The 25,626-nt window shown below is 39.4% G+C and overlaps 1 protein-coding gene across 1 annotated transcript; it reads right to left on the bottom strand.

Moving 5' to 3' along the window:
- Nucleotides 1-661: 661 nt before the first annotated feature.
- On the bottom strand, nt 662-25,626 carry LOC308337973 (phospholipase ABHD3). The gene is made up of 6 exons (XM_080831527.1): nt 25,585-25,626; nt 12,433-12,545; nt 7,559-7,732; nt 5,608-5,656; nt 5,363-5,528; nt 662-1,521 (listed from the first exon to the last, which is right to left on the bottom strand). The coding sequence occupies exons 2-6, from the start codon at nt 12,438-12,440 to the stop codon at nt 1,343-1,345; spliced, it is 576 nt and encodes a 191-aa protein (XP_080687653.1). The 5' UTR covers nt 12,441-12,545; nt 25,585-25,626; the 3' UTR covers nt 662-1,342.

Genomic DNA, 25,626 nt, shown 5'->3' on the forward strand with positions numbered 1-25,626 from the left:
GCCGTGTGACACAGTTCCAGCCATGGGTATATAAGTGCAAGTCTTATATCAGCTCTGTCTGGCCACACTCCTTCCCCCTTTTCCTACTCTGAACCCAAAGGTGATGTCTGGGCTGCTACAGACATCCTGTGTCTAGGAGATAACTAGCTACCCTGCTAAGTGGAGTGGAAACAGAAAAAGCCTGAGTCTTTGATGACAATGGAAACCCCTACACCCATCTTGACCTGCCTAGAGGCGTTTTATTATGCAAAATAATTAAATACCGTAATTCCCAAGTCACTCTTAGACAGGTTTCCTGAAGCAGAAAGTATGTTTAATTGGTACAAATGATGTGAACCCTATTTTCTGGGAACAGTGAAATAGAACATTTTAGGGGCTCCTGGGTGGCTCAGTGGGTTAAAGCCTCTGCCTTCGGCTGGGGTCATGATACCAGGGTCCTGGAATGGAGCCCCGCATGGGGCTATCTGCTCAGCAGGGAGCCTGCTTCCCCCGTGGAGCACCACCCCCCCAACTTGTGATCTCTCTCTGTCAAATAAATAAATAAAATCTTAAAAAAAAAAGAAATAAAACACTTTAATATTTCTTAATAATGTATTCATGAAATTAGCATAAATTAATTTCTAGGGATTACTTTTTTATAGATAAAGACTCACAGACAATTTAAAATGATAGAATTTATTTTAATATATTGACATATATGTATGCACATATACTATTTTAAAAATAAGCATGAAAACTATAATCGTTATAAAACATAAATCAGCCTTAATTTATTATTATCAGAGTAAAAGAGCATGTATAGACGTCAGTCTAACATTGTTGCATTTGCCTTTTAAAGTTAGAATACGTAAAAGATTTAGCGCGTTGTATTTGATCTCATTCAGTTTTCACATTATCATCATTAGGTATAAATACCCTTAGGAATGTGCCAACTTATAACTTACATTCTAATAATCAAAATCTCTTAACAGTTATTAAAGTACCATTAAGTCACCTAAAATGAGTAATCTAAAAAAATACCAGCCTAAATTAAAACCCTGAGGAATTAAAATCTTTTTTACACAATAGTTTTGGTTAAGTGCAATTCCATGTTTGACTACTTTATTTAAGGTCATACTTGGTAAGGCGTAGTAAAAATAAAATCTACATAAGTTACAATCTAAATCTCTATTTCATTTCTTGCTACAAAGTTGTTTTGTTTTCCAAAAAAAGTGGTTTTTGCATGTCATTCTGGACCTCTTCACCACCTGCTGGCTTATCTGCTTTATATACAGTAGTTAAGATTTGTGCACTAAGCTGAGTTGCCTTTATATGGTGGTTCAGACCAAATGCACCTAAGGAGCTACATGCTGGAGAGTTCATGTCCATGCTCAACCATGGCCTGCACAAACTGCTTGAAGACTCGATCCATGTAAGTGGACTGCCTTGGCCAGATTCCTTCCAGAAAACCAATATGGCCTCCATAAGAAGTAAGGACCAAAGCAACATTAGGGTTTTGCTTGGCAGTTTCAACTGGAATAGCTTGGGGAAAAAAAAAGATGAGGGAAGAGAGGAGGTAAGAGAAGGAAAGGAGAAAGAAAAATACATAATTATTACCCAGTTTTGTTAGGAAAAGTGCATGCTCTTACCATTTCTAATCATTATAAGCTGAAACACCATTACATAAATATTTGTAATGAGTACTGCTAACAGAATAAATCTCACTAATTTATATCAGCCATTTATATTCTTACAACAGATCATGTTTACAGTTATGTACTAAACCACCATTTTTGGAAGAACCAATCCAAGTGTTTACTCATAACCTAGAATATAAAAAGGCCCAGTCTTGTTTTGAGAAAATAAAGTAAGGTGATTCAAGGAATGGTGAATACGTACATTATGTTCTAAGATCCCCACTTAGGTATTACACCAGGAAAACAAGAACTAATCTTATCACCCTTGTGAGAATGATAAATTCATTGTGTATTCATTTTACATGACGTTAGATTCCTGAGGGGTCAATTGTTGGCCAATTAAGGACTCAAAATTATATAATTAATTTATATAGTAAAATCATATATAGATAGCAAAAAAGAGTGGAAAGAAATACTCCCAAGTGGCAATAGTGTTTATCTTTGGGCTTAAACACTGGGGATTTTTTCTTTTTCTTCTTTGTCTTCCTTCTTTCCTTCCTTTCATTTTTCTTTCTTTCTTTGAGTTTGTGATCTGAATTTTTTTTAAAGATTTTTATTTATTTATTTGACAGAGAGAGAGTGAGAGAGCACAAGCAGGGGCAGTGTCAGAAGGAAAGGGAAGAAGCAGGCTCCCCACTGAGCAGGGAGCCCAACATGGGGCTCCATCCCAGGACTCCGGGATCATGACCTGAGCCAAAGGCAGGCGCTTAATCAACTGACCCCCTCATGGTCTGGCTTTCTATGTGTAGTCAGGAGGAAGAAAAATTTTATTTTGAAAATATAGCTGCTATATTTAAATAACTCTGTAGTAATGACAATCTTTTTCTATACTCAACAAAACCTATCCTGAGTAAAAACTTCACTCTAAGGCATGTGAATTGAAGTTGTTTTGTTTTTATTTTTTCTCCCATACTTAGAGTTTACAATGAAAATGTTTTTTTTTAATATTTTAAAGATTTTATTTATTTATTTGTCAGAGAGATAGAGAGAGTACAGGCAGGCAGAGAGGCAGGCAGAGAGAGGGGTGGGGGAAGCAGGCTCCCTGCGGAGCAAGGAGCCCAATGTGGGACCCGATCCCGGTGGGATCATGACCTGAGCTGAAGGCAGCCACTTAACCTACTGAGCCACCCAGGCATCCCAATGAAAATGTTTTGATTTAAGATCTATAACAAATCAAAATCTGGCATGAGAAGTGTTTTAATTTCAGATACTGCTAAATCTTATCTCCTTCATTAAGATAATGTGGTTATGGCAGTATTTAGACCTTCATATCTTGGACAGAGTCTTAAGGGTAAATGAGCTAATTAAAGGTAAGATCTCCCTATTCTACACCCTTCTAATGAAGGAAAGGAAACTGACACACTCTAGAACTGAGACCCTTACAAGATGGGGCTGCTGCTGTGTCCAAATTGCTTGTTCAGACGATGCGCTCAGTTTGACCCCTTTACACAATGCTCTCCAAAGGATAAATTTCAAGATCCTACATCAAGGCCCAGCAAGCCAAGTCCTTGCCCAAAGGGGTCCTAAACTCATATCCTTGGCCAGCCCCATCTAAAGAAGAGTATCTCCTATCTTGCGATAAGATGTGTGAGCTCAAGAACAGGATAAGGTGAAACGACATCTTATTTTTGCTTTTCCTTTTTCACGTTACATTAAAGGCTTTGATTTAGAATGCTTCGCTTGCCTCTGATGGAATTATTATGTTATGAGTCCCAATTTCACACTCTGGATACACTCAGGAATTTCTGACACTGATAGTTACAGTCCTATCACAAGAACAAAGGCTGTGCCCCATTGAGTCATGTGAAAGATGCTGGCTGCCTGCGTTCTCAGGATACAGACAGTTGCCTACTATTTCAAAGTGGCAAGACTATCTTAAGGGCTTGGGAGAGAATAGGGAATAATGAATTTAAATTTCAACAAAGTGGGGCAGGTTAACATGATGAGAAATTGTGGTTGATAAAAGAAATTATTATGAAGTATTATTAAATATTGGTGAAATATTAAGAAATATTAAATATTTCTAATATTTAATATTATGCTAATATAAATATTAAATATTAAGAAATATTAAGAAAGGAAAAGTACTATACTTTCTTAATCCAGTGAAAGGAGGCTAAATAGCAACCATGTAATTCAACTAAAACTAAAGTTCACAGTTTCATTTCTTGATTTGTGGTGAAAGGCCAAAAAGTCCCCACCATCTAAAGTTATTTCTGTTTAATCATAAGTCACACAATCAAATGATAGGTGATTTTTATTTTTATATACTTTGGAGATTTTCTGAAAGTTGACAATACATACATGTTGTGTTTATAGCCAGATTAATTTTTTTTTTAATTTTTTTTTAATGAAGTACTCAGGGGAAAATGTTTTTGAAGTATTTGGGGGGAAGTGAGAAAAAAATTTATAAAAAGCTTTTTTGGGGAGAGGCGCCTGGGTGGCTCAGTGGATTGAGCCTCTGCCTTCAGCTCGGGTCATGATCCCAGGACCCTGGGATCAGCCCCGCATTGGGCTCTCTGCTCAGCGGGGGGCCTGTGTCCCCCCATCCCCTCCCCCGGCCCCACCTGCTGCTCTTCCTACTTATGATTTCTCTCTCTCTCTCTCTCTGTCAAGTAAATAAACAAAACCTGTAAAAAAAATTTTTTTTAAGACTTTTTTAGGGAGACTGGGTAGCTCAGTTGGGTGAGGCTGAGTGTCTGCCTTCAGCTAGGTCATGCTCTCAGGGTCCTGGGATCAAGCCCATGTTGGGTTGGGTCGGGGTCTGGCTCCGTGCTCAGCGGGGAGCCTGCTTCTCCCTCTCCCTCTGCTGCTCCCCCTGCTTGTGCTTTCTCTCTCTCAAATAAATAAGTAAAATGTTAAAAAAAAAAAGGCTTTGTGAAATTTCATTAGAAAAAGAATTAGAATATGTGCTATGGGGAGTGCTATGAATTATGAAAGACTGATGAATCATAGACCTGTACCCTGAAACAAATAACACATTGTATGTTAACTTTAAAAAAAAAGGAAAGAAGTATGGGTCAAGTCTGCTGGTACTTATGATGACTTCTAATCATCTTACATTGCTTCAATATATGAACACATGCATATATATCTTTGCTATGAAATTCCATATTTCTTAAATTAAGAGAGCAAGGAAGTTAATCTGGGCATAATTTTCTTTTATACAGTATCCAGGGAAAAGCAAAGACTGTTTCCCTTCAAATGTGATGAAATGTGCTACACTCATGGAGATAGTCAAGAACATCATGTCTATAAAGTCTCAAGTTTTCTTCCCAGTTTAAAGGGGAGAAAAACTCCAAAGCCTTCTGCCTAAGAATCTGAGGAAGAAAAGGCAAGTGATGACAATGAACTTGTGAGGCAAAGACATTGTAACATAATCTGTCCAAAGGACAGTGTATTTGATAACACGGAAAGGTTATAAAAAGTTAGAACAAGCAAAATATTCAGAGACATAATTCACTCGGAGACTCTCATAACGAACTAGATAAGGGTCCATGAAAGCATTTAAAGCGACTTCACCCATTTAGATACTAAATTATGAGTATCTAGCTATTTTTTTCTATTGCACTGGAAAACAATTTATATGACATTTAATTTCTCATTACTATATTTTCTTTAAAAAAAAACAGGATTTTAAAACAGCCAATTCCTGTCAAAATGTACAGAAATAATGTGAATTTTACCATGACTTGGTGAGAAAACATCATCCACAGAATTCAGACACAACACTGGAATTCCCACTGATTTCAGTCTACGATTCGGGCTAGCATCTGTATAATAATCATCAATTGTTTGGTATCCAAACATGACTGAAGTGAATCGCTTATCAAACTCTCTGATGGATTTAGCCTGAAACATAAAAACAGATGATCTCTCTTCTTGGAATCCGAAGAGGAAATCAAAATATTACATAACGTTTCTCTCTTACCTTCATGACGTGATCCATGTCGATTTGTTTCACAAACATATGCCGGTGCCTGCAGCAAAATAATTTCAAAGGTAAAAAAATTTCAGGTTATAGCTATCTCTATCACACCTAAAGCACTTAATAATAATTAACCAAATAGGCTACCACAGGGCACAAAGTGAGTGCTCAATAAGTATTTACTTAATCAGACTCAGCAGAAGTACATTGATATGTATCCTGAAGACATTTTTTTTTAAAGTACTTTTATTTTTTTAGAGAAAGAGAGAGGTGGAGGGGCAGAGAGAGAGGGAGAGAGAATCTTAAGCAGGCTCCACACCCAGCGTGGAGCCTGACCAGGGGCTTGATCTCACAACCCTGAGATCCTGACATGAGCCAAAATCAAGGGTCTTAATGCTTAACCCATTGAGCCACCCAGTGTACTTTTTTCTTAATTGAGGGACACTGAACTAATTTTGTAATAATAAACACAAGTGTTGTTTCATAACAAGATGTACCTACACTCTGCTACTATTAAACCAATTTGGCTGAAAAGGCCTTACTTAAACCAGAAGCTTTCAATTGGACAAACCACTTGAAGACATTATTTTAAAATTGCTTTGTTGAAAATTAAAATTTATATTTTATATGCTTGTATTTTATTTTATTTTTTTTTTATTTTTTTTTTTCTAAAGATTTTATTTATTTATTTGACAGACAGATCACAAGTAGGCAGAGAGGCAGGCAGAGAGAGAAGGGAGGAAGCAGGCTCCCTGCTGAGCAGAGAGCCCGATGTGGGGCTCGATCCCAGGACGCTGGGATCATGACCTGAGCCGAAGGCAGCGGCTTTAACCACTGAGCCACCCAGGCGCCCCTATATGCTTGTATTTTAAATGGTGGTCACTTTTCTTTCTTTCTTTCTAAGTATTTTATTTATTTTTAAGTAAGCTCTACACCCACTGTGGGGCTTGAACTCATGACCCTGCGATCAAGAATCACATGCTCTACTGACTGAGCCAGCCAGGCGTCCCTAAATGGGGGTCATTTTTCTTATATAACCAGTACTTTAATTGCCAAATCATTCTCTTCACTTTTCTTGCTATTGTCCTCCATTTCAGTGACAATAAGCAATTAGTGATATTTTTAATATTTTAAGCAATATTTTATAAATAATATCTGTAATTTAATAAATGGGCTAAATTTAATCCAATGTTTAATGTCACCTTTTGGGGTATCTGTGGTTTTCGCTAAGTCCTGTACAAATTAACTGGACTTTTTATTTAGAATTTGTATTACATTGATCAATTAACCCAAAAACGGATGGTAATCACCATCAAAATAGAAACAGAAACACCTCTGTTCTTTAGTATCATACCAATTTAAATGGTAGAAGATATATAAACAATTCTGGAAAAATTAATGCAAACATAGTATTCTGGTAACATTAAGTGGGGGCTGAGAATATCCAAGTGAAGTGCGTTCTCCCAGCTTCTAAAATGTACTATGCATGTAAACATATGCTTAAGAAACTATATTATTCTACACTAAAAACACTTAATACATTGCTTACTACCTAGGAAACAATTAGGCACTAACAGATTACCAACAGGTAAAAAATCTGGAGAAATAGCCCTCGTGTTATTCAACACAGTCAATACTCACATTTTTAGTCTTTTGGAATAATTTAGAATAGTGACAGAACAGTGATCTTCAAAGTTGGGGCACATCCCCCTAGGGGTTGTACCACTGAGATCCAGAAAGAAAACATTACAACTTTTATCTACATTTTTAGCTTATGCTTAAAATATTTTTATTTTTGTATATCTTTATAAGAAAAACTATTTGGCACAGTAAAAAATGCATATAATGTAAACATAAATATACAACTATTAGCAGTCTTATACTTTACAACTTTCTTTCTGTTGGGGAATATAACCCAAGAAATTTGGAGACATCGGTTTTAAAGATGACTCACTTATTAACTGAAGACTGGAGGCAAGTCGTCAAGTAGTAATTGAAAAGCAACCAGTTGAGTGGTTTCTCCAATGACTCAGAGCAAGCAAAAGTATTCCAACCAACTGAAAAAGTTGCAGCTGCCTTCAAAGGAGTTTTTGGCCCAATTTTGCCCAGGTAATTCAAAAGCAGCATTCTAAAATGGGGAGAAACAGGAAAGTTAATGATGAGTTTGTTATCTCCAAACATCCCATTTCTTTCTTTCTTTCTTTCTTTCTTTTTAATTTTATTTACTTATTTGAGATAGAGCAGGAGCAGAGGGGCAGAGGGAGAGGGAGAAGCAAGATCCCCACTGAGCCATGAGCCTGATGAGGGGTTCCATCCCAGGACCTAGACAAAGGCAGGCACTTAACTGACTGAGCCACCCAGGGGCTCCAAGACATTTCATTTCTAACTATGGACTTTACCTTAACTATGGAGAAGAAAAACATAAACCCAAGTTTAAGGCCTTTATCTTGGAAAAGCATGCAAGTATCTTCATTCTTTCCTTGCTACATTCATATACTTATTTATCTTGCAGTAGACTGTATTGTGAATGGACAAGGCATACAGTGATTACTTACATGTATATCCTTCTATGAAGTAAAATGTAAGAGAAATCCCCTATAAGATGGGTTCTTTTTTCCTCCACCCCTCCTTCCTTGCCTTCCTCTCTTCTCCTTTTTCTTTTTCTTTCTCTTTCCCTCTCTCTCTCTTCCTTCCTTCTTTCCTTTTCCTTCCTTCCTCTCTTTCTCTTCTTTCTTTCATTTTTAAAAATGATATTGGGAGTTTATTAAGAATATGCAAATCCTTGGGGTGTCTGGGTGGCTCAGTGGGTTAAAGCCTCTGCCTTTGGCTTGGATCATGGTCCCAGGGTCCTGGGATTGAGCCCTGCATGGGGCTCTCTGCTCAGTGGGAAGTCTGCTTCCCCACCCCCGCCCCTGCCTATCTGCCTACTTGTGATCTCTGTCTGTCAAATGAATAAATAAAATCTTAAAAAAAAAAAAAAAAAGAATATGCAAAACCTTGGGCCCCAGCTTCTAGGTGAATGTTTTAGTGTGTGAGGAGTGTTTCAGACAAAGTTTCCTATGATAGGCCACAGAGTAAATATATAATATCTGTCACAACTACCCAACTATGTAGTGCAAAAGCAGCCCTAGATAATACATAAATGAACGGACATGGCTGTCTTCCAACCAATCATTTATATATGGATGAAATTCAAATTTCATGTAATTTTCACATGACATAAACTATTCTTTTGTTCTTTTCCAGTCATATAATTTTAATTTTAAAGATTTTATGTATTTATTTGAGAGAGAAAGAGGGAGAGAGAGAGACTGTGCACAAGCTGGGTGAAAGGTAGAGAGAAAGGGAGAAGCAGACTCCCCACTGTATAGGGACTCCTTTGCAGGGCTCAATCCTAGGACCCCGGGACCATGACCTGAGCCTAAGGCAGATGCCTAACTGACAGAGCCACCCAGATGCCCCATTTAATTTTTTTTTTTTTACAAACTTTATTTATATAAGGAGAGAGAGAGAGCATGTGTGAATGAGGGGGAGGGGCAGAGGGAGAGGTAGAGAGAATCTTAAGCATTCCCAGTGCAGAGTTGACATGAGGCTTAATCTCATAACCGTGAGATCATGACCTCAGTCAAAATCAGGAGTTGGATGCTTAAATGACTGAGCCACCCACGCACCCCTTTTTCAACCATTTAAAAATATAAGAACAATTCTTGTCTCTTGGACAAAAACAGACAGATTGCCAGATTTGGCCTGTGGGCTGTGTCATGCTAACCCTTGGCATAGATGACAGAACATGAAAGAGTGGTTTTCAGATGTGGTTGCACAATGGAATCACTTGGGGAGCTTTCAAAATTACTACAGACACCTGGGTTTAAGCCCGGAGACTGAGTAATCAGACTGAGTGGGCATTCTGGTTGCCTCTGAGCCCTTGCTCCCTAAAATAAGTCTCTATAGGGCTCCCTAGCATGGAGTTAGACTTTCTGAGTTGTGGCAGAGCTCCTTGCCCTCAAAGTCACTGGTTTTCTCTTCCCATTCTTTCCTGTTTTTTTGTTCTTAATTATCACTCATTTCCCCCCTTTCTTTGGTTCTATCAATTTTCCTGATTTTAATCTAGTTCTATTTTGGTAAGAGGAACAAGAATGGGGTTTAATCTAATACTAATGTCAAAATCTAAGTTTAACATTATCAACTAAGAGAAAGGGTGATAGTCTAAATTCTGTTTCTCATTATATTTGCCATTCTTTATTTCTCCAATTGCCAATGATCTGAAATAGGAGAAATGGGTAAAAATTCTGTCTCCTCCTCTTTCCCAGCCCAAGTGGCTTGCAGAGTGAATGTGATGAGGTTTAAGATGAAAAGTGGAAATTTTGTTCCTGCAAATGATTCTTAATAATGACTGTACTCCTGGGATAAAGTACTGTGGTTCCCTAAGTCATTTAAAGAACGATGTTTACTCTTCTGGAAAACCTTCATTCTAGAGTCCTAGTTTTGGTGATCCTCTTCTTTGGCTGGAAGTCAGAGTGCTGGGAGATTGTTATAATGGGCAGATCGAAAGGGTTGGAAGGGAAGCCCTCAGGAGTAGGAAGGACCAGTAGTATCCATGACCAAGTGTGGGGGGGGGAAGGGTGGTACTTCGTGACTATTATTCAGGGGAAAAAATAATATCAAGATGTTACTCCAAAAGAGGATGTTTTATTTTGACAGAAAAAGGACTCCATGTTTTCACCAAAAGAAAAGAGACAGTCAGAAGAAGAATCCATGAGTTAAGAGACTTAAGAGGCATGTCAATCCAATGGACCTTATCTGGTTCCTGACTCAAACACTGTGAAACCAATCAACCAACCAGCCATCAACTGGGGAAATGAGATACAGACAAAATATCTGATGGTTTTTAGGGATTACCGTCAGTTTTGTTCAGGTGTGATAATGGTACTCTGTGTGTATTTTAAAGAGCAACTACCTTTTAGAGATACCTACTAAGATATTTATAAATGATATCTGAGATTTATTTAAGATAATCAGAGTTGGGGAGGAGTGGAGGGGTGATATTGATAAACGAGATTATCTGGGAGTTGATAATTACTGAAGCTGTGTGAAGAGGGTTGATTATTATTGAAGTCAGGTGCTTAGTACATATCAGGGCTCATTACACTCTTCTCTTTTACATATATACAAAGAATTTCCTATACATTCTTTAGAGCTTGTTTACCAATTCATTGGGAGACTGAAACCTGACTAGGTATAGCATGGTGTAGATTCCTTGGCTAGACTCAGTATCAGCTTAAATCCCCTACGTGGTCCCCGGCATCACAGGCTTGGGGATTACCCCAGTCTCCAGAGGCACTGGACATTAGGATCTTCGACAGACTACGTTTTTGTCTGTTGCGTTTCCAAAAGAAAAAAAAAGTGTGTCAAACTATAAAACACATCCCCAAGTGGTAAGTCCACTTGGGAACGTGTCACAGTGCTAGGCAACTACAAAGGGTGCTTCCTTCAAACAATTTACAAGACATTAATATTCAACCAGCTGCTAAGGCTAATGGTCAAGTTCTGCCTTCAGGCAGAGGCTTCAAAGGGACATGAATAGGCATTTCCCAGGGGCTTCTGAATAGAGAATCTGGTCCTGTTTATGTAAGGTCTGGCCTTTAAAAAGTCAAGAATTTATATGATTAAGAGAAAAATTTCAGCCCACACGCTGTTCTCTACAGTTCACATTATGGGGCAAAGGAAAGAGAAATACCTTGAGCACAATTCAGAGGTTCCGCCTGGGTTTTCTGCACTGATTCAGATTTCTTCCTTTAGTAGGTCAAGTCAGACCTTCCATGCTAATGTAAGAAATGTATTCTTTTCTTTCTAGTTTTATGTTCATCAGAATCTAAAAAGCTGTGGTTAAAGACGATTCTTCAGAATCTATCATTTGGAAAGCCTGTTCATTTTCAAGTAATGAAACATCCTAAGATGTTCTGAAAATTGAAGTGGCGAATAAATCAATTACAAAATTAAGAAAAAATACCATTTTCTACTTCATGTGTTTGTTGATTTTAAAAAGTAGTTTTTGGACTAGCATTTAAGGAATCTAAGCATGGTGAAATTCTGGATAATTAAAATTTTGGATTTTATTAAGTTCATAATCACTGGATTAAAAAATATAAATAATTATTAGTAGAAATGAATAAGTATGGCTTTAATGTTCCAATTAAACTCCAATGTAACTGCAAGAAGCACAAATTTTAATAATATTCATATGCTTAAAATAGCAGCTCGTGTAGGGGTTAACAATAAAACGTCAGAGTTTCTAGGAGAGCATTCCAGGGTAGGTCCATTTGCCCAGCAACAAAACAAAACAAACAAAAACACCACCACCTGGAGAAAAAAAGTGTTGAAGGCCTCTGCAGCTGGAGAGAGCAAGAAGTGATTATTTCTATGACTGGAGTGATGAAAATCAGCCTCCAAAGTCAGCTTCCTGTGTGGTGTTGGAGGACACACATATAGGACAGCTGGGAGCACATCAGCGACTCTGAAGGTCACCATGGCAGCTGCCAAGTGAAGGCAATCAAGGTCATAGGGTTCTAACAAACCCTTAGGTTCAGAAAACTCTGAGTATCCCAAGGAGATACTTGCATCCTTTTCACCGCAAAGCCATAGTTGCCAAGGAAAATACTAACATTCGCCTGGGTGAATTCCTTCCTTCACTCAACCATACGTGGTAAAATCAGATAAAAATAATCAAACATTTATTGTCAAATGTCTTTGTAGCTTGTCATCTCCTGACAGAAGCAGTCATGAAGGCCACTTCTCTCTCAAGACATTTTAGAAAGGAAAAAATCTTACCCTCCCATCGAAACCCCTGCTGCCAGGAAGGGAGCAGAAGGATACAGACTGTGCACGTGGTGAATAACAGTCTCCAGGTCTTCAGTGTTAGCACAGCAGTAAGTCCTTGGTGTCTGTAAGCAGAAACAGGTAAAGCACAACATTTAAAAATCATGAGGGGGGCACCCGGGTGGCTCAGTGGTTTAGGGCCTCTGCCTTCGGCTCGGGTCATGATCGCAGGGTCCTGGGATCGAGCCCCGCATCGGGCTCTCTGCTCAGCGGGAAGCCTGCTTCCCCCTCTGTCTCTCTGCCTGCCTCTCTGCCTACTTGTGATCTCTGTCAGATAAACAAATAAAATCTTTAAAAAAAAAAAAATCATGAGGTTCATGACTTGTAAAAGGCAGAAATGAGAGAGCCAAAGTTATTCTTTATTTAAAAAAAAAAAAAGAGAGAGAGAGACATTGCAATTATGTCCCCCAAATTTTAAATTGTGGCTGGTTTCTAATGGGGGAACCGTTTTCTTCATCCCGAATGCTGTCCACCAATGGGGTACTGTGGTTTTCTGGCACTGCCTTCCCTCTAGATAAGGCAATTTCCAGTTGCATTTATGAATTACATATGTTCTTCTACAATAAATCCATATAGCCCCAGTTGCACTACACTGCAACAGACACTTAATATGTTAAAATATGTAAAGCTGATTATGCCTCGATACATCATGCATCCAAACAAATGATTTTCAAGTGAACCTCATCAATAAGGGCTCTGTTTCTATCAGGAAAGCTTCACAAACGCTTTGTTTGAGCTGTGGGAGGAGGGGGCAGTTCTTTCTGCAGAATAAACGTCAGAGTGTGTCCATGAATATATGTGTGTGTGCCTAGGTGAGATAAAACCCCCAGAAACTGAATAACACGGAAAGAAGTCTGGTTAACACTGCTCTAACCAAAGCAGTGCCCTGGACCCTCTTGACTTTACTATTCGAATAAACCATGATCGCCACATAAAGTTATGTTCACCTACCGTTCAATCGCTAATGAGAAGCCCAAGACAAGCACAGTTTTTAATGATCCTTCCAATTAAACTCAAGCCTAAAACACTACGTATTGCCTACCACCATCTTTTTGAGGTCTGCAAATATTGAACTCTCCAAAAGACAAAGGTTAACCTGGAGAGATTTACAGGGGCTAAATTACTAAATAATTAAGCTTGTGTCTACAAAACCCTGAGGAAGATCCCATCATTTTATCTATTTTACAGAGGAAACCGAATTTAGAGACACTAAAAGACTCCTGGCACACCTTACCAGCTAATATGAGACTAAGCAGAGATAGTTAAAAAAAAGAAATCCTTTGTGATTAAATGCATTTGAGGGGCACAAATTCACTGTAAAATCTAAATGGAATAGTATCTACTACCAGGTTCATTCATAGTGACTGTACCTGTTGTAACAAGAATTCAGGTGAAGAAATCCTTACATGATATTTTTATTACATGTGAGTCTATTCATGTGGCATAGCTTTATAACATTTCTGAATTATCTGTGACAGTCACCAGCATGTACTCTTGTCATGCAGGCTTGAAGTGAACGCAGCCACACACATGGTCACACATGAATGTGCACACAGAGGTCAGGGTATGAGAAAAATGGCCTGTGGAAAATGATCAAGATCAGAGAATCTTAGTGTCAGGAAGGACTCGGTTCCTTATTTACACATGAAGAAATCGTGGCTTAGCAAGGTTGAGTAATTTGGCAAAGGTCACAAAGTAGCAGAGCCTGGATCACATGTTTGTAATCAGTAAACAATTTCCTGTAAAGCACTGGGATACTGAAAGGGATTTCGTTAATAAATTCAGCATCTGGTATCCTCAGATACAAAAACTGATTTTTCTGTAAATGTTTTTCTCCAGATGGATGACATTAAGATTAAAACTGATAATACTGGCATGGATCAAGGTTGCCAGAACTCTGAAACTCAGTAAATCTAGAGCCTTTCCGGCATGGTCCCACAGCTTCCGCTGCTCCCCCTGCTTCTGCGATGCACTATCCCATTCTCCTCCTGCTGCTGGCTTTCCACTTCCTGCCTGGTTCCTTCATTCTTCCCACAACCTCAATGGGAATACTCATTCCCAAAAGTCTTGTCTTAGGCCTGTGTCTGCTTCTCTGGTCAATACTTGATTCCCGAGGGTCTTACCTATCTTCCTGACTTCATCAAACCACCACTAGGCAATGACCAAACCAACTCTCCACCCTCCACCCTCTCACCTGATCTTGAGCTCCAGATCCAAATTTCCAAGTTCTAACAGGCAGCTTCACTAACAAACTTAAAATGCCTCAAAGTAAACTCTTCTCTTTATGAACACTATACTGCTTCTCCTAACTTCCTATTTAAAAAAAAAAATACATGACACCCATATTTTCCTAATTAAAACTGTAGGTAACATTGCCTTCTCCCTCTCCCTTAATCTCATAGCCAATAAACTGCCAAGTCCTGTAGCCTCTTCCTCCTCAGTGTCTTTTGCAGGAAACACCGGCAACCCCTTCTTTCTACTCTAGTAAAGGCTTGGTATATTAGATTCTCTTAGAAGAGCCCCAGAGACAGGCAGGATGTGAGTGTTAGGGGTTCATTTAGAAGGTGAGACCAGGAAGCACCAGTTCGGGAATGGTGAACTGAGTCAGGGAGGGTAGAAAGTCAATAAAGAACATGGGACCAAGCAGTTCATGGCTATGGGCAACGGGGGACTCCATCCTCTTGGGGCACTTTGGGACACTATGTGAATATGGCTCAAAATTACCCCAAATGAGGGGCGCAAGGGTGGCTCAGTGGGTTAAGGCCTCTGCCTTTGGCTCCGGTCATGATCCCAGGGTCCTAGGATCGAGTCCCACATCGGGCTCTCTGCTCAGCAGGGAGCCTGCTTCCCTTCTTCTCTCTCTGCCTGCCTCTCTGCCTACTTGTGATCTCTGTCAAATAAATAAAATCTTAAAAAAAAAAAATTATCCCAAACGAGTGGCGAGGGAGCTGGGTTCTACCAGTTCCCTTCAGCCATTGGTAGAAGGCTGCTCCTGGAGAAGGTTCACTCGCTGGCTCTCCTGGTTGGCCCTGAGCACAGGGCCAGCAGGCTCCTGCGGCTAGAGAGGCGCCTGGTCCAAGAGATGTGAGCGTTTGCAGGTGAAAGCCATGAGGTAGATGTGCATGGGAATGGTAAGTGTCACAAGGGTAAGGATGTGACAAGGGTATGGCATTAACTGTCTCTGCTACCAGGCCTTTTTACCTCTCACTTGGATTGCTGCAATAGCCACTTAACTAGTTAACTCTCAGTCTTTGTTCATAACCACCTCTAATCCTATCTCCCGTTCACTGACAGATTAATCTTCCTAAAGAACATTTCTAGCTCTAATCATGACGGTATTTTTGCTTAAAATTCTTCATTAGCTTTTCACTGCTGAATTAAGGACACATTCTTCTGCCAAGTGTTCAAGGCCCTCCACAATACGTCAAGAAACCTTTCCAGCTCTGGAGTTTACCATTTCTCCATAGGTACAGAGTCACATCAATGAGACACCAGTATTGTCTCGTGTGCTGGCCTTGTACTATCCTTGCTACCTGTAGAGACACCTCATCTGCCAAGTGCCCTTCACAATCAACTCTGCCTATTGAAATCATGCCTTGCATAAATATCAGGTAAAAGGCCAAGACTTGGGCCCTGGTCTCCCAGACACCACAACCTTTCCCAATTCTACCCCTAATTGTCCCAGCCTGTCTGCTCCTGGCCCACATTATCAATTACCTGTCTGTCTACTACTATCTTAACCTCTTTCTCTGACGGTCAATACATACTTGTTGAATGGAACTGAAATAAACAGGATTGAAAAATGAGATGCATATCTCTTGATATGCAAAACTGTGTAGTTCTATCACATGACCTTTTGACACTTGATGATTTTAACAGGAAATATCATATGCCTTCTTTCTTCACAGGACTTGAGACTCCCTAAAGAAGGGGTTCATCCAGGATACACAGCAAAGACACTAATGGGGGTCATACATTGAATTTGTAGGCCTGGCAGAAATGTTCTTCAGGTCTATAAATATAACTAGCAGCTTTTAAGACAAAACATTAGTTAATTCTCAGTTGCTAGGGCTACTAATGCAACCAGCAACTAATCCTATTGCAGTAATTCCTGGCTTTTTCCATGCTTCCAGAACAGAGGTAGAGTAAGCCTATCTAATGAGAAAAGGGATTAAGAAAGACCTTGCAGCATTCAGCTGGGAGGTAAAAACCCCTTTTACAGAGAGATGAGGATGGGAAAGGTATTCTGGAAAAAAATCTAAAGGATAAAGAAAATCTAAAGGATAGATAATCTTCCAGCAGATGTTTGGGCATAAATATTTAACAAGTTAGAATAATTTGAAAATAATTACAAACCAAGATTGTTGAAATTGTCCAACTGCAGCTAGGATTTGCAAGAAACGATAGTAATTTGTTTCATGGCTTTTAGAGGTTCGTTTAAAAAAAAAATCACTGAAGAGAATAATGAAGTAAAATTAATTCTTAATTATTCACACATAATAGATGGGAAAAGAGTAATGCATATATTTTATATTCATCTGTGGACTACATATAATGTGTTCTTCTTAATCTACTTCCAAAAAGTAGACAAACTGAGTTCTCCCTAACCTGGAAGAGAATTTTCCTGTCCTGGTTTAGAGGTCATTTGTTTTAAAATGCAAATTTCATTTAAAGAGTGGGTGTTTTTGTTTTTGTTTTGTTTTGGTCTAGAAACAAATTAAAATTCACCCTGTTAATCAGGTAGCCTGACTCTCCCTAGCTATTCTGGAAGGGGATGAATTTGCTAATCTGCAGTAGAAGCCATCACCCAGAACCCTTCTTTCAGTGCTGGGGTGGCCTCATAGCTGGTACTAAACTGGGCCAGCTAGGATTTTAGTTTTCCATCCGGCAAAATGAAAATTGAAAAAGACACTTACCCGTCTTTTTATTTATTTAATTATTTTTAAAAGATTTTATTTATTTATTTGACAGACAGAGATCACAAGTAGGCAGAGAGGCAGGCAGAGAGAGAGAGAGGAGGAAGCAGGCTCCCTGCTGAGCAGAGAGCCCAATGCGATGCGAGGCTCTCGATCCCAGGACGCTGGGATCATGACCTGAGCCGAAGGCAGAGGCTTTAACCCACTGAGCCACCCAGGCGCCCCTTACCCGTCTTTTTAAAAAATCATTTCAGTTGCAGCTGGCCGATGCACTTACAAGTGTAGGTGGTGTGCTATACAAGGGGCAAGTCTTTGGCTAACACCACAAAGGTCTCTGGCTCAGTGAGTGGAGTTTGATAGTAATTTTTGCTACACGTAAAATAGTGATAATAATAATTTCAATTTCATTTTTATTTTATTGTAATGTCTGATAGTCATCAGGAGCTTAGAAGATTTCATTTTACAGCCTTCCTTTCTCAAGTACTTAAGGGTCTGTACTGAAATATTGGATAAGATGCTGCCCAAAGGAACTCTGTGATTCTTGTGTGCACCTAAGACCCCAGAAAGTAATCCTTGCATGAGTACTAATCATACTTCTTCACTGATCTCTGCAGCATGTTTTTGTTGTTGCTGCTGTTTCGTTTTCATACCATCCTCCCCTTGTCTACCACCTAGTGATTTGCCCCAATTGTTAGGAAAATTAATCTTATTTTTAGATGAGTTTGTTAAATAGGAAGTCAGAGAAAACAACAGGAGGCATCCACATATCAAGTCAACAAACACTTTAATGACTAATCGTTTTACCTAGTCCTTGATAGTCGTGTAAAATGGCTAAGTGTTTACAAGTGCCTGGGACTTTGCTCATTTCCGTTAAAATAACTAGCCACAAAACAAAGGGCCCCAAGAAATATCTTGGCTACCTCTGAGGCCAAGATGGCCTAGGTGCTCCATTCCGACTCATTTCTACATGGCTACATGCATAGGCACTCGTGCTACACAGTGACCCCAATAAGTGACCACAGTGTTGTGCACAGCTTAGAGCAGATCACCCAGGGAGACAGGAGTTACCCTTGGTCCAGGCACCTAAGAAGCAAGTCTCCTGCCCTGCCCTGGCTGGGTTTGGGGCCAGAGGTGGCTCACCAGGGCCAGGGTTCAAAGGGAGGCTGCCACCTCATAGCAGTCTTCAGCCCAGCCTGCACTTTAGACTTAGTAGGGAGTATTAAGACAAATCACAGACACTTGGACTCCACCCCAGACCAAATGAATCAGGAACTCGGGGAGGAGGGGCGGGGCGGGGGGGGGGGGGGGATGTGGTTCAGGGATCAGTGTTTTTTAAAGCTTCCCAGAGGATTCTAATGTGCAGCCAGGGCTGAGAACCAAGTGCTTGGAGAGTAGAAGAATAGAGAACCAGGGTGAGAGCAGAAGAATAAAGAAATAGGATGAGAGCTGAGCCAAGAGAGGAGGAGGCTGCAGTGACAAGAATGATAAAACGATCTGGAGTGACTTGGGAAGAGGGAAATCTAGTGGCATGGGAATTCCTTGCTGTGCACAGGGAAAGGCTGCCAAACATCAGCAACCTTATAGGATCACCTGGCCCATGTTGCTCATTCAGTAAATGGTAGCTAGCTATTAAATCATTGGCATTATTATTCTTAGAAATTCTTGAATTATTTAAACACTCCTTTTCTTTATTTGAAAACTGTTCATTGAGAATTGTACAATCTTTTGTGTATCTACCACTTACAAGAGTCAGTATTACTGCGCTGGACCTATCAATGTTAGGAAAAAATCCTAAAGAATTCAATACATTCATACCCGTATCTGGCTGAGATCAGCCTTCCTGGGTTGTTCTGAGTGGGATGGAGGAAGGGGGTGGGTGGGTAATTTTTGGAGCATTTAGGAAAGAGCAGACTTGGATGGGGCACCATGATTTTTAGTAGGAAGGTATTGGTTATGGGAAAGACAGTGCCTGAAGTTGTGAGTCTGACTATTGAACTGTCCTGACTGGCCCTGCCTTATATCTTCCTCCTCCCTCAGCAAAAATCCCTTCTGAATGCCTGCTTCAGAAAATGGAACTCAGGAGGGAAGAGCATTACTTCCCTCCCATCCTATTAGCTTTCAAAGCTAAGGTGGAAAAGCCCAGTAGGAAACAAGAATCCATGTCTCTAGATCTGAGTCCTTAGTGAACCACCCATTATCTGATGTTGAGGTAGGAACCCTCTTGTTGAAAACCCCTTTGATCTCTAACCCCGGATTTTCAGCCTGACTTGAATTAAAGCCAGCGCTGAAAGGTAAAGACATTCCAACCAACAGCCTGAGTTGCTGCCCTGAGACCACTAATCAGTTTTATGAGCTCAGGCTTGTCACCCGTCTTTTCCAGAGGCGTCCTCAATCTAAAAAATGAGCTTCTCAGGATTAGAGGATCTCTGGAGCCAGGGGCCAGGACAGGATGAGATAAGCGCTGGTGTCAGAAGGTAAAACCAGCACACTGCTTCTCTCACCAAGAGAATATTACTATCCCCACCGCCCCCCCCCCCCCCGCCCCGGTCCATTCAGCTCACTTCCACAGAGAGCTTAGAGTTGAAGGTGTTTGGTGTTTACATTTTACATTCTGCCGCCATCCCTCATGTGTCAGGGGCTGGTATCAGATAATTTGAGGAGTGGCACTGATCCGTAAAACTACACTTTGAGCAGCACCTACTGTAAAGCATCCGCCAGCTTCTGCTCCCTCTTTCGGCACTCCGCTGAACCAGTTCTAACTTGACTGGAAAGTGCCTGAAGGAGGGTTCTCTTTTTCATAGCTCTACGAAATGTGATTCACATGCCATACAATTCACCTATTTAAAATGTACAATTCATCATAGGGGAAGAGAGGAAAAAATAAAACAAGATGAAATCAGAGAGGGAGAAAAACCATAGGAGACCCTCCATCATGGGAAACAGACTGAGGGTTGCTGGAGGGGCGGGGGTACCTGTGTGAGGGGCATGAAGGAGGGCTTGTGATACAATGATCGCTGGGTATTATAGGCAACTGATGAATCACTGACCTCTACCTCTGAAACTAATAATACACTATATGTTAATTAATTGAATTTAAATAAAAATGTTTTAAAAATAAATAAAATGTGTAATTCATGGGTTTTAGTGTAATCAGAGTTGTTCAACCACCACAATATCAGAACATGTTTATCTCCCCAAAAAGAAACCCTCTGCCATTAGCTGTCACCCTCCCTCCCCCAGCCCTAGGCAACCACTAATAATATACTATCTTTCTGTCTCTATAGATTTGCCTATTCTTAATGTTTTATATAAATAGGATCATACAACATGTGATCTTGTGTGACTGGCTTCTTTCTCTTAGTGTAATATTCTCAAGGTTTGGGGTCCCTGGGTGGCTCAGTGGGTTAAAGCCTCTGCCTTCAGCTCAGGTCGTGATCTTGGGGTCCCCTGGGATCGAGCCCCACATCAGGCTCTCTGCTCAGCGGGGAGCCTGCTTCCTTCTCTCTCTCTCTGCCTGCCTCTCTGCCTACTTGTGATCTCTGTCTGTCAAATGAATAAATAAAAAAAAATCTTAAAAAAATATTCTCAAGGTTCATCCATGTTATATAACAAGTATCTGTAGTTCATTCTTTTTTAATGCTGAATAATATCCAGTGGTATGGATATACCACATTTTCCTCACCCATTTGTCCATTGACGGACCTCTGGGTTGTTCCTACCTTTTGGTTAATATGAATAACGCTGCTATAAATACCCATGTATAAGTTACTATATGAACACATATTTTCATTTCTCTTGGTGATACACATAGGAGTAGAATTGCTGGGTCATATAGTAATTCTATGTTTAACTTTTTTGAGAATGTGCCAGACTATTTTCCAAAGTGCCTAGGAGGTAGTCATATGTTTAACTTTTTGAAAAAGTACCAGACTATTTTCAAAGGTGGCTATTTTCCCATTGTGCCTAGAGATACAGAAGTCTGTATGACCCTATAACTAAAAAGAAAGGGGGTCCTCTATATAGCTTTCAACAAACTCAGTTTTGCCTTGGTAAATTATCATTCCTAACTAAGCTAGAAGCATAATACTTCATAAAGTAATTAATAATACTAGGGAGTCTGTGGATAACTTGGATTCCTAGATTTGTGTCCTTGAAAATGCATCTGCAGAGAGCAAGAAAAGGTACCATCTATGGGCTCCAGGAACCCTGCAGGAATATCTGAATGTCAGTCTACTGAGACTAGGACTCTCCATCTCCCATAGCTAACAGCCCCAGGGAGGGCAACGTGCAGGCTTCTCCTTTCCTACTGAGCGAGGCTTTTGGCTTTTCCACAATCCTGCATGAGTATAATTGGAAACGAGGACAATACGGTAGTGGAAAATTTCTTTCTTTCTTATTCTCCTCTGTAGGAGTCATAGTAATCCCTATGAATTCTAAGTATATCAGCAACATATTTCAGCAAAACTTTTCTTTTTTGCATTTCTTCCACTCTTAGGAGAACTGCTTACTCTAAATTCCATTTCACCTTTGCTAGCTCTTCTGGGTTAATTTCGGTTAGAGAATGCACCTTCCTGTTTGATCTTTGCTGATTCATCTTTTGTTCTTTTTTATGCCCTCAGGAAGGTCTTACTTACTCTGGGTCTGAGCTACATTAAATCCTTTCTGGAACAAGGTGAGGTATAAATAAACATAAGTTCCTCTAGTCTGAAACAGTAATTGTTCATGGCTCTAAGGGCAGAAGGAAGAAGGATTATCAAGGGAGCTAAATATCAAAGATAGCTCTAATAATCAATATTGGCATCTCATTTTTGTGATCTATTAGAGCACAAGAAGTATATATTAAATTATAATTAATTTACTCCCTTAAATTTCTTTTTTAAAGCAGTTGTTTTAAAGCATATCATTGTAATTACATTTTGGCAATTTTACATCTTTATTCTTTTTTAAATTAGATTACATTAACCTTTGTGATAACAGATAATTGCTGGAGGTATTAGTTCATTGGAGTCAACCCAGTGCTCTGTGTATGACTCCAGAGACCAAGCTGCTCTTACCCTCTCCTTAGAACTCTATATTATTTAACATAAAAGAGAAGTTTTATAAAATAAAAAGTTAAGGGGTGCCTGGGTGGCTCAGTGGGTTAAAGCCTCTGCCTTCAGCTCAGGTCATGCTCCCAGGGTCCTGGGACTGAGCCCCGCATCAGGCTCTCTGCTTGGCAGGGAGTCTGCTTCCTCCTCTCTCTCTGCCTGCCTCTCTGCCTACTTGTGATCTCTGTCTGTCAAATAAATAAATAAATATCTTTAAAAAAAAAAAAAAGTCAAAAATGTTTACCTATATACTATCCCTTTGTAAGAACTTGAGGTATTCTTGGAGATTTTTCAAAAAACCAATTAATGTGATGGGTAAAAGTTAATGGGTTTGTTGCATTCTTTCAAAGTAAATTTCCAATTACCTTTAAATGCAAAGGGTAGAAGGTTTTCAAGCTTCTTGCTCTTCTTTTTCTCTCCTCCTTCCTATTTGCTGTGTTCTAAGATTCTATCCATAGACCTCCCCCTTTTGCTGTTCAAACCATCCCTAAGCAATCTTGACTACTGAGCTCCAGGTTTTACTTGTGCACCAACAATGTTTCTTTCTGTAGTTTGTACATCTCTCCTGGGTCCCCGTCTACTATATTCAGCTGTATTAGAAATTTCCACCTGGATGATCTCAAAGCACCTAAAAATCTGAAACTAGATTTTTTTTTAAGTTTTCATTTTTTTTAAAGATTTTATTTATTTATTTGAGAGAGAGAGATCAAAAGTAGGCAGAGAGGCAGGCAGAGAAAGGGGGGGAAGCAGGCTCCCTGCTGAGCAGAGAGCCTGATGTGGGGCTCGATCCCAGGACCCTGAGACCATGACCTGAGCCGAATGCAGAGGCTTAACCCACTGAGCTACCCAGGCGCCCCGTGAAACTAGATTTTTTTTACACCAAAAATCTTGTCAGTGCTCTTAAATTTCCCATTTCAGCAAAGATCAGAGCCTATTACCAATCAGCCAAGCTAGAAATGTCAACCTAGAATTTCCTCTCTTTGTTTCCTGCAATACAGTTAGTATTCTTTCTGCCCTGTCAACACCCTTCATTTCTGTTCTCTCCTCTTTCTCCCTCCTACCTCTGTTTTTAAACTCTGGGTACATCTATAGTAACTGCTTTCCAACTGGCCTCCCAGCCTCCAGACTCCTTCCCTTCCATCTCTTTTCTACATACTGCTGCCACGGTTCTCTCTCCAAAACAGGGACATGATCAGATTATTTTATATGTCAATTATACCTCCCTAAAGCTGGAAAAAAAAGTTAAAAGGTCAATGCTTTGATAGTAAGTTCCTTGGATTCTACACATGACTCTTCAAAATTTGGCCCAACCCCTCTAGAAGGGGTTCCTGGATGAGAGGGAGTATGATATAATGGTCAAGACCATAAGCACACAGTCAGACTACATGGGTCTGAATCCTGGTTCTGCATTTCCTGGCTAGGACATGTTCTTGATCTTCTTGTGCCTCACTTTTTTCAGCTGGTAAATGGGGATGTTGATGGCTATGCTTAACTAAATCATTGTGTTGTTACCATGGTTGAACATTAAGTACAAAAAGACATAACTGATATATTCTAAGGACTCAGTAAACCTAAGATAAAATCATCATCATAATCCCTCTACCAGTAAGTATATGCTTTTAACTATCTCACTCTTTATGCTGAGAAAGCCTTTCTATTCCCTCTCTTGGTTCAATACCATAGCCTTCAAGATCCAACTGAAACTTACCTCCACTACGATGTTCTCTTACCTCCCCAAAACAGTTCGTTATGCCCTCTCTTTATGCTCAACCATCTTTATACATCTTTATACATGCTAAATTACATTTAGCACTGTACTGCATATATTTTCAAGCATCTGAACTCTGTCCTGCAACTTAAATGAAAGCTCCTAAGGGTTAATGTTGCATCTAATATTGTGTATACTCCCCACCATAGTGCCTTGTCTAGTGCCTAATTTAACAGGCAACACAGCTTTGCTGAATGAACAGATCTTTGTCCCTCATTTTATGAGACCTATTGGACTTTACTTTGCAGTACATTATTTTCTTGAGAGTCTCAGACCATGTCCTCCCTATTTTTGTACCCTGGAAGCACCTAGAAGGAGACACAGCAGACAAGAGCTGCTCAAAAATTACTTCATGGGTCCAGGGTCACTGACAAATTCAAATCTTTCCCTTTAAGAGCACCTGCCATTTGTTCACAAACTTCTAAAGGGCTGGACTAAACAAGGAAGTGTGAACCTTCACATCAAACTGTTTATTATGAGGATCTTGAGAAAGAACATAAACATTTTATAACTTTAGTTTTTGAAATCATATTGATCCTGATTCTCTCCAGGACCCAAGTCCCTGTAAAGCAAAGTACAAGAGCTCTTTTCCTCCCAAGCTCTCATAAAGTACTGACATTAGCAAAAGATTATACTTTTTTATTTGCAGCATGGCTTAATTATTTATAGTTTTAATATCATTCTCTATTAATGCCTCAAAAAAAAAAAAAGGTTTCTTTCAATTCTAGTGGAATTGTCTTTGACTTATTGGAGTAGTAAGGGATTAACAGTTGAAAATCTTCCAAAAAATTTCAGTGAATTTTTAGAGCAAAAAAAAAAGCTAAGCAAATGAAAAGATTTAAATAATATTTCCCCTATGTAAACTCTGGCTGGCAAATAGGCATATAACATACAGTCAATCTGTTTCACGACAAAAGTAAATTTCTTAAGTGAAAACAAAGTATCACCATACTGGCTAATTTGTTTTGTACCAGTTAATTTATAAAGTAAGTATGTTTTGCTTTAAAAATAACATAGATAAGTATCTATTGATGTTAAAATATAGTATGAAAGTCATAAGATAGAACTTTAGCTTCTATAAAAATAGAAATACATTACATATATTTTACTTATGATGTACAATCTGGATAAACATAGACTAAGGGGAGTCCCCTGACTATATAATTGCAAGTCTTATAATTTTCCTCTTCGTGTTGTTGCTTCTCTGTATTTTACCACAGTGAACTTGTATTGTATACACAGTTATTTTAAATAAAGAATGTGCTTTTCATTATAAAACTAGAAATCATTCTTCTAAAAAGTAAGCTGTTGTCATTAATTTAAATTTACTTACCAAGAGATTCTCCCCTGCCACTCCTCTGTTGTTAAAAACCAC

The sequence above is a fragment of the Martes martes genome, assembly GCF_963455335.1.
Source record: "Martes martes genome assembly, contig: scaffold_258, whole genome shotgun sequence".
NCBI lineage: Eukaryota > Metazoa > Chordata > Mammalia > Carnivora > Mustelidae > Martes > Martes martes.

What these genes read in the sequence shown, in the direction of transcription:
- LOC308337973 (XM_080831527.1), bottom strand. An exon ending in CTCCAGTCTTCAGTTAATAA is followed by an intron (nt 5,657 to 7,558) that starts GTGAGTCATCTT and finishes ATTTTGCTGCAG; the next exon opens with GCACCGGCATATGTTTGTGA. An exon ending in TGTTTTCTCACCAAGTCATG is followed by an intron (nt 1,522 to 5,362) that starts GTAAAATTCACA and finishes TTTTTCCCCAAG; the next exon opens with CTATTCCAGTTGAAACTGCC.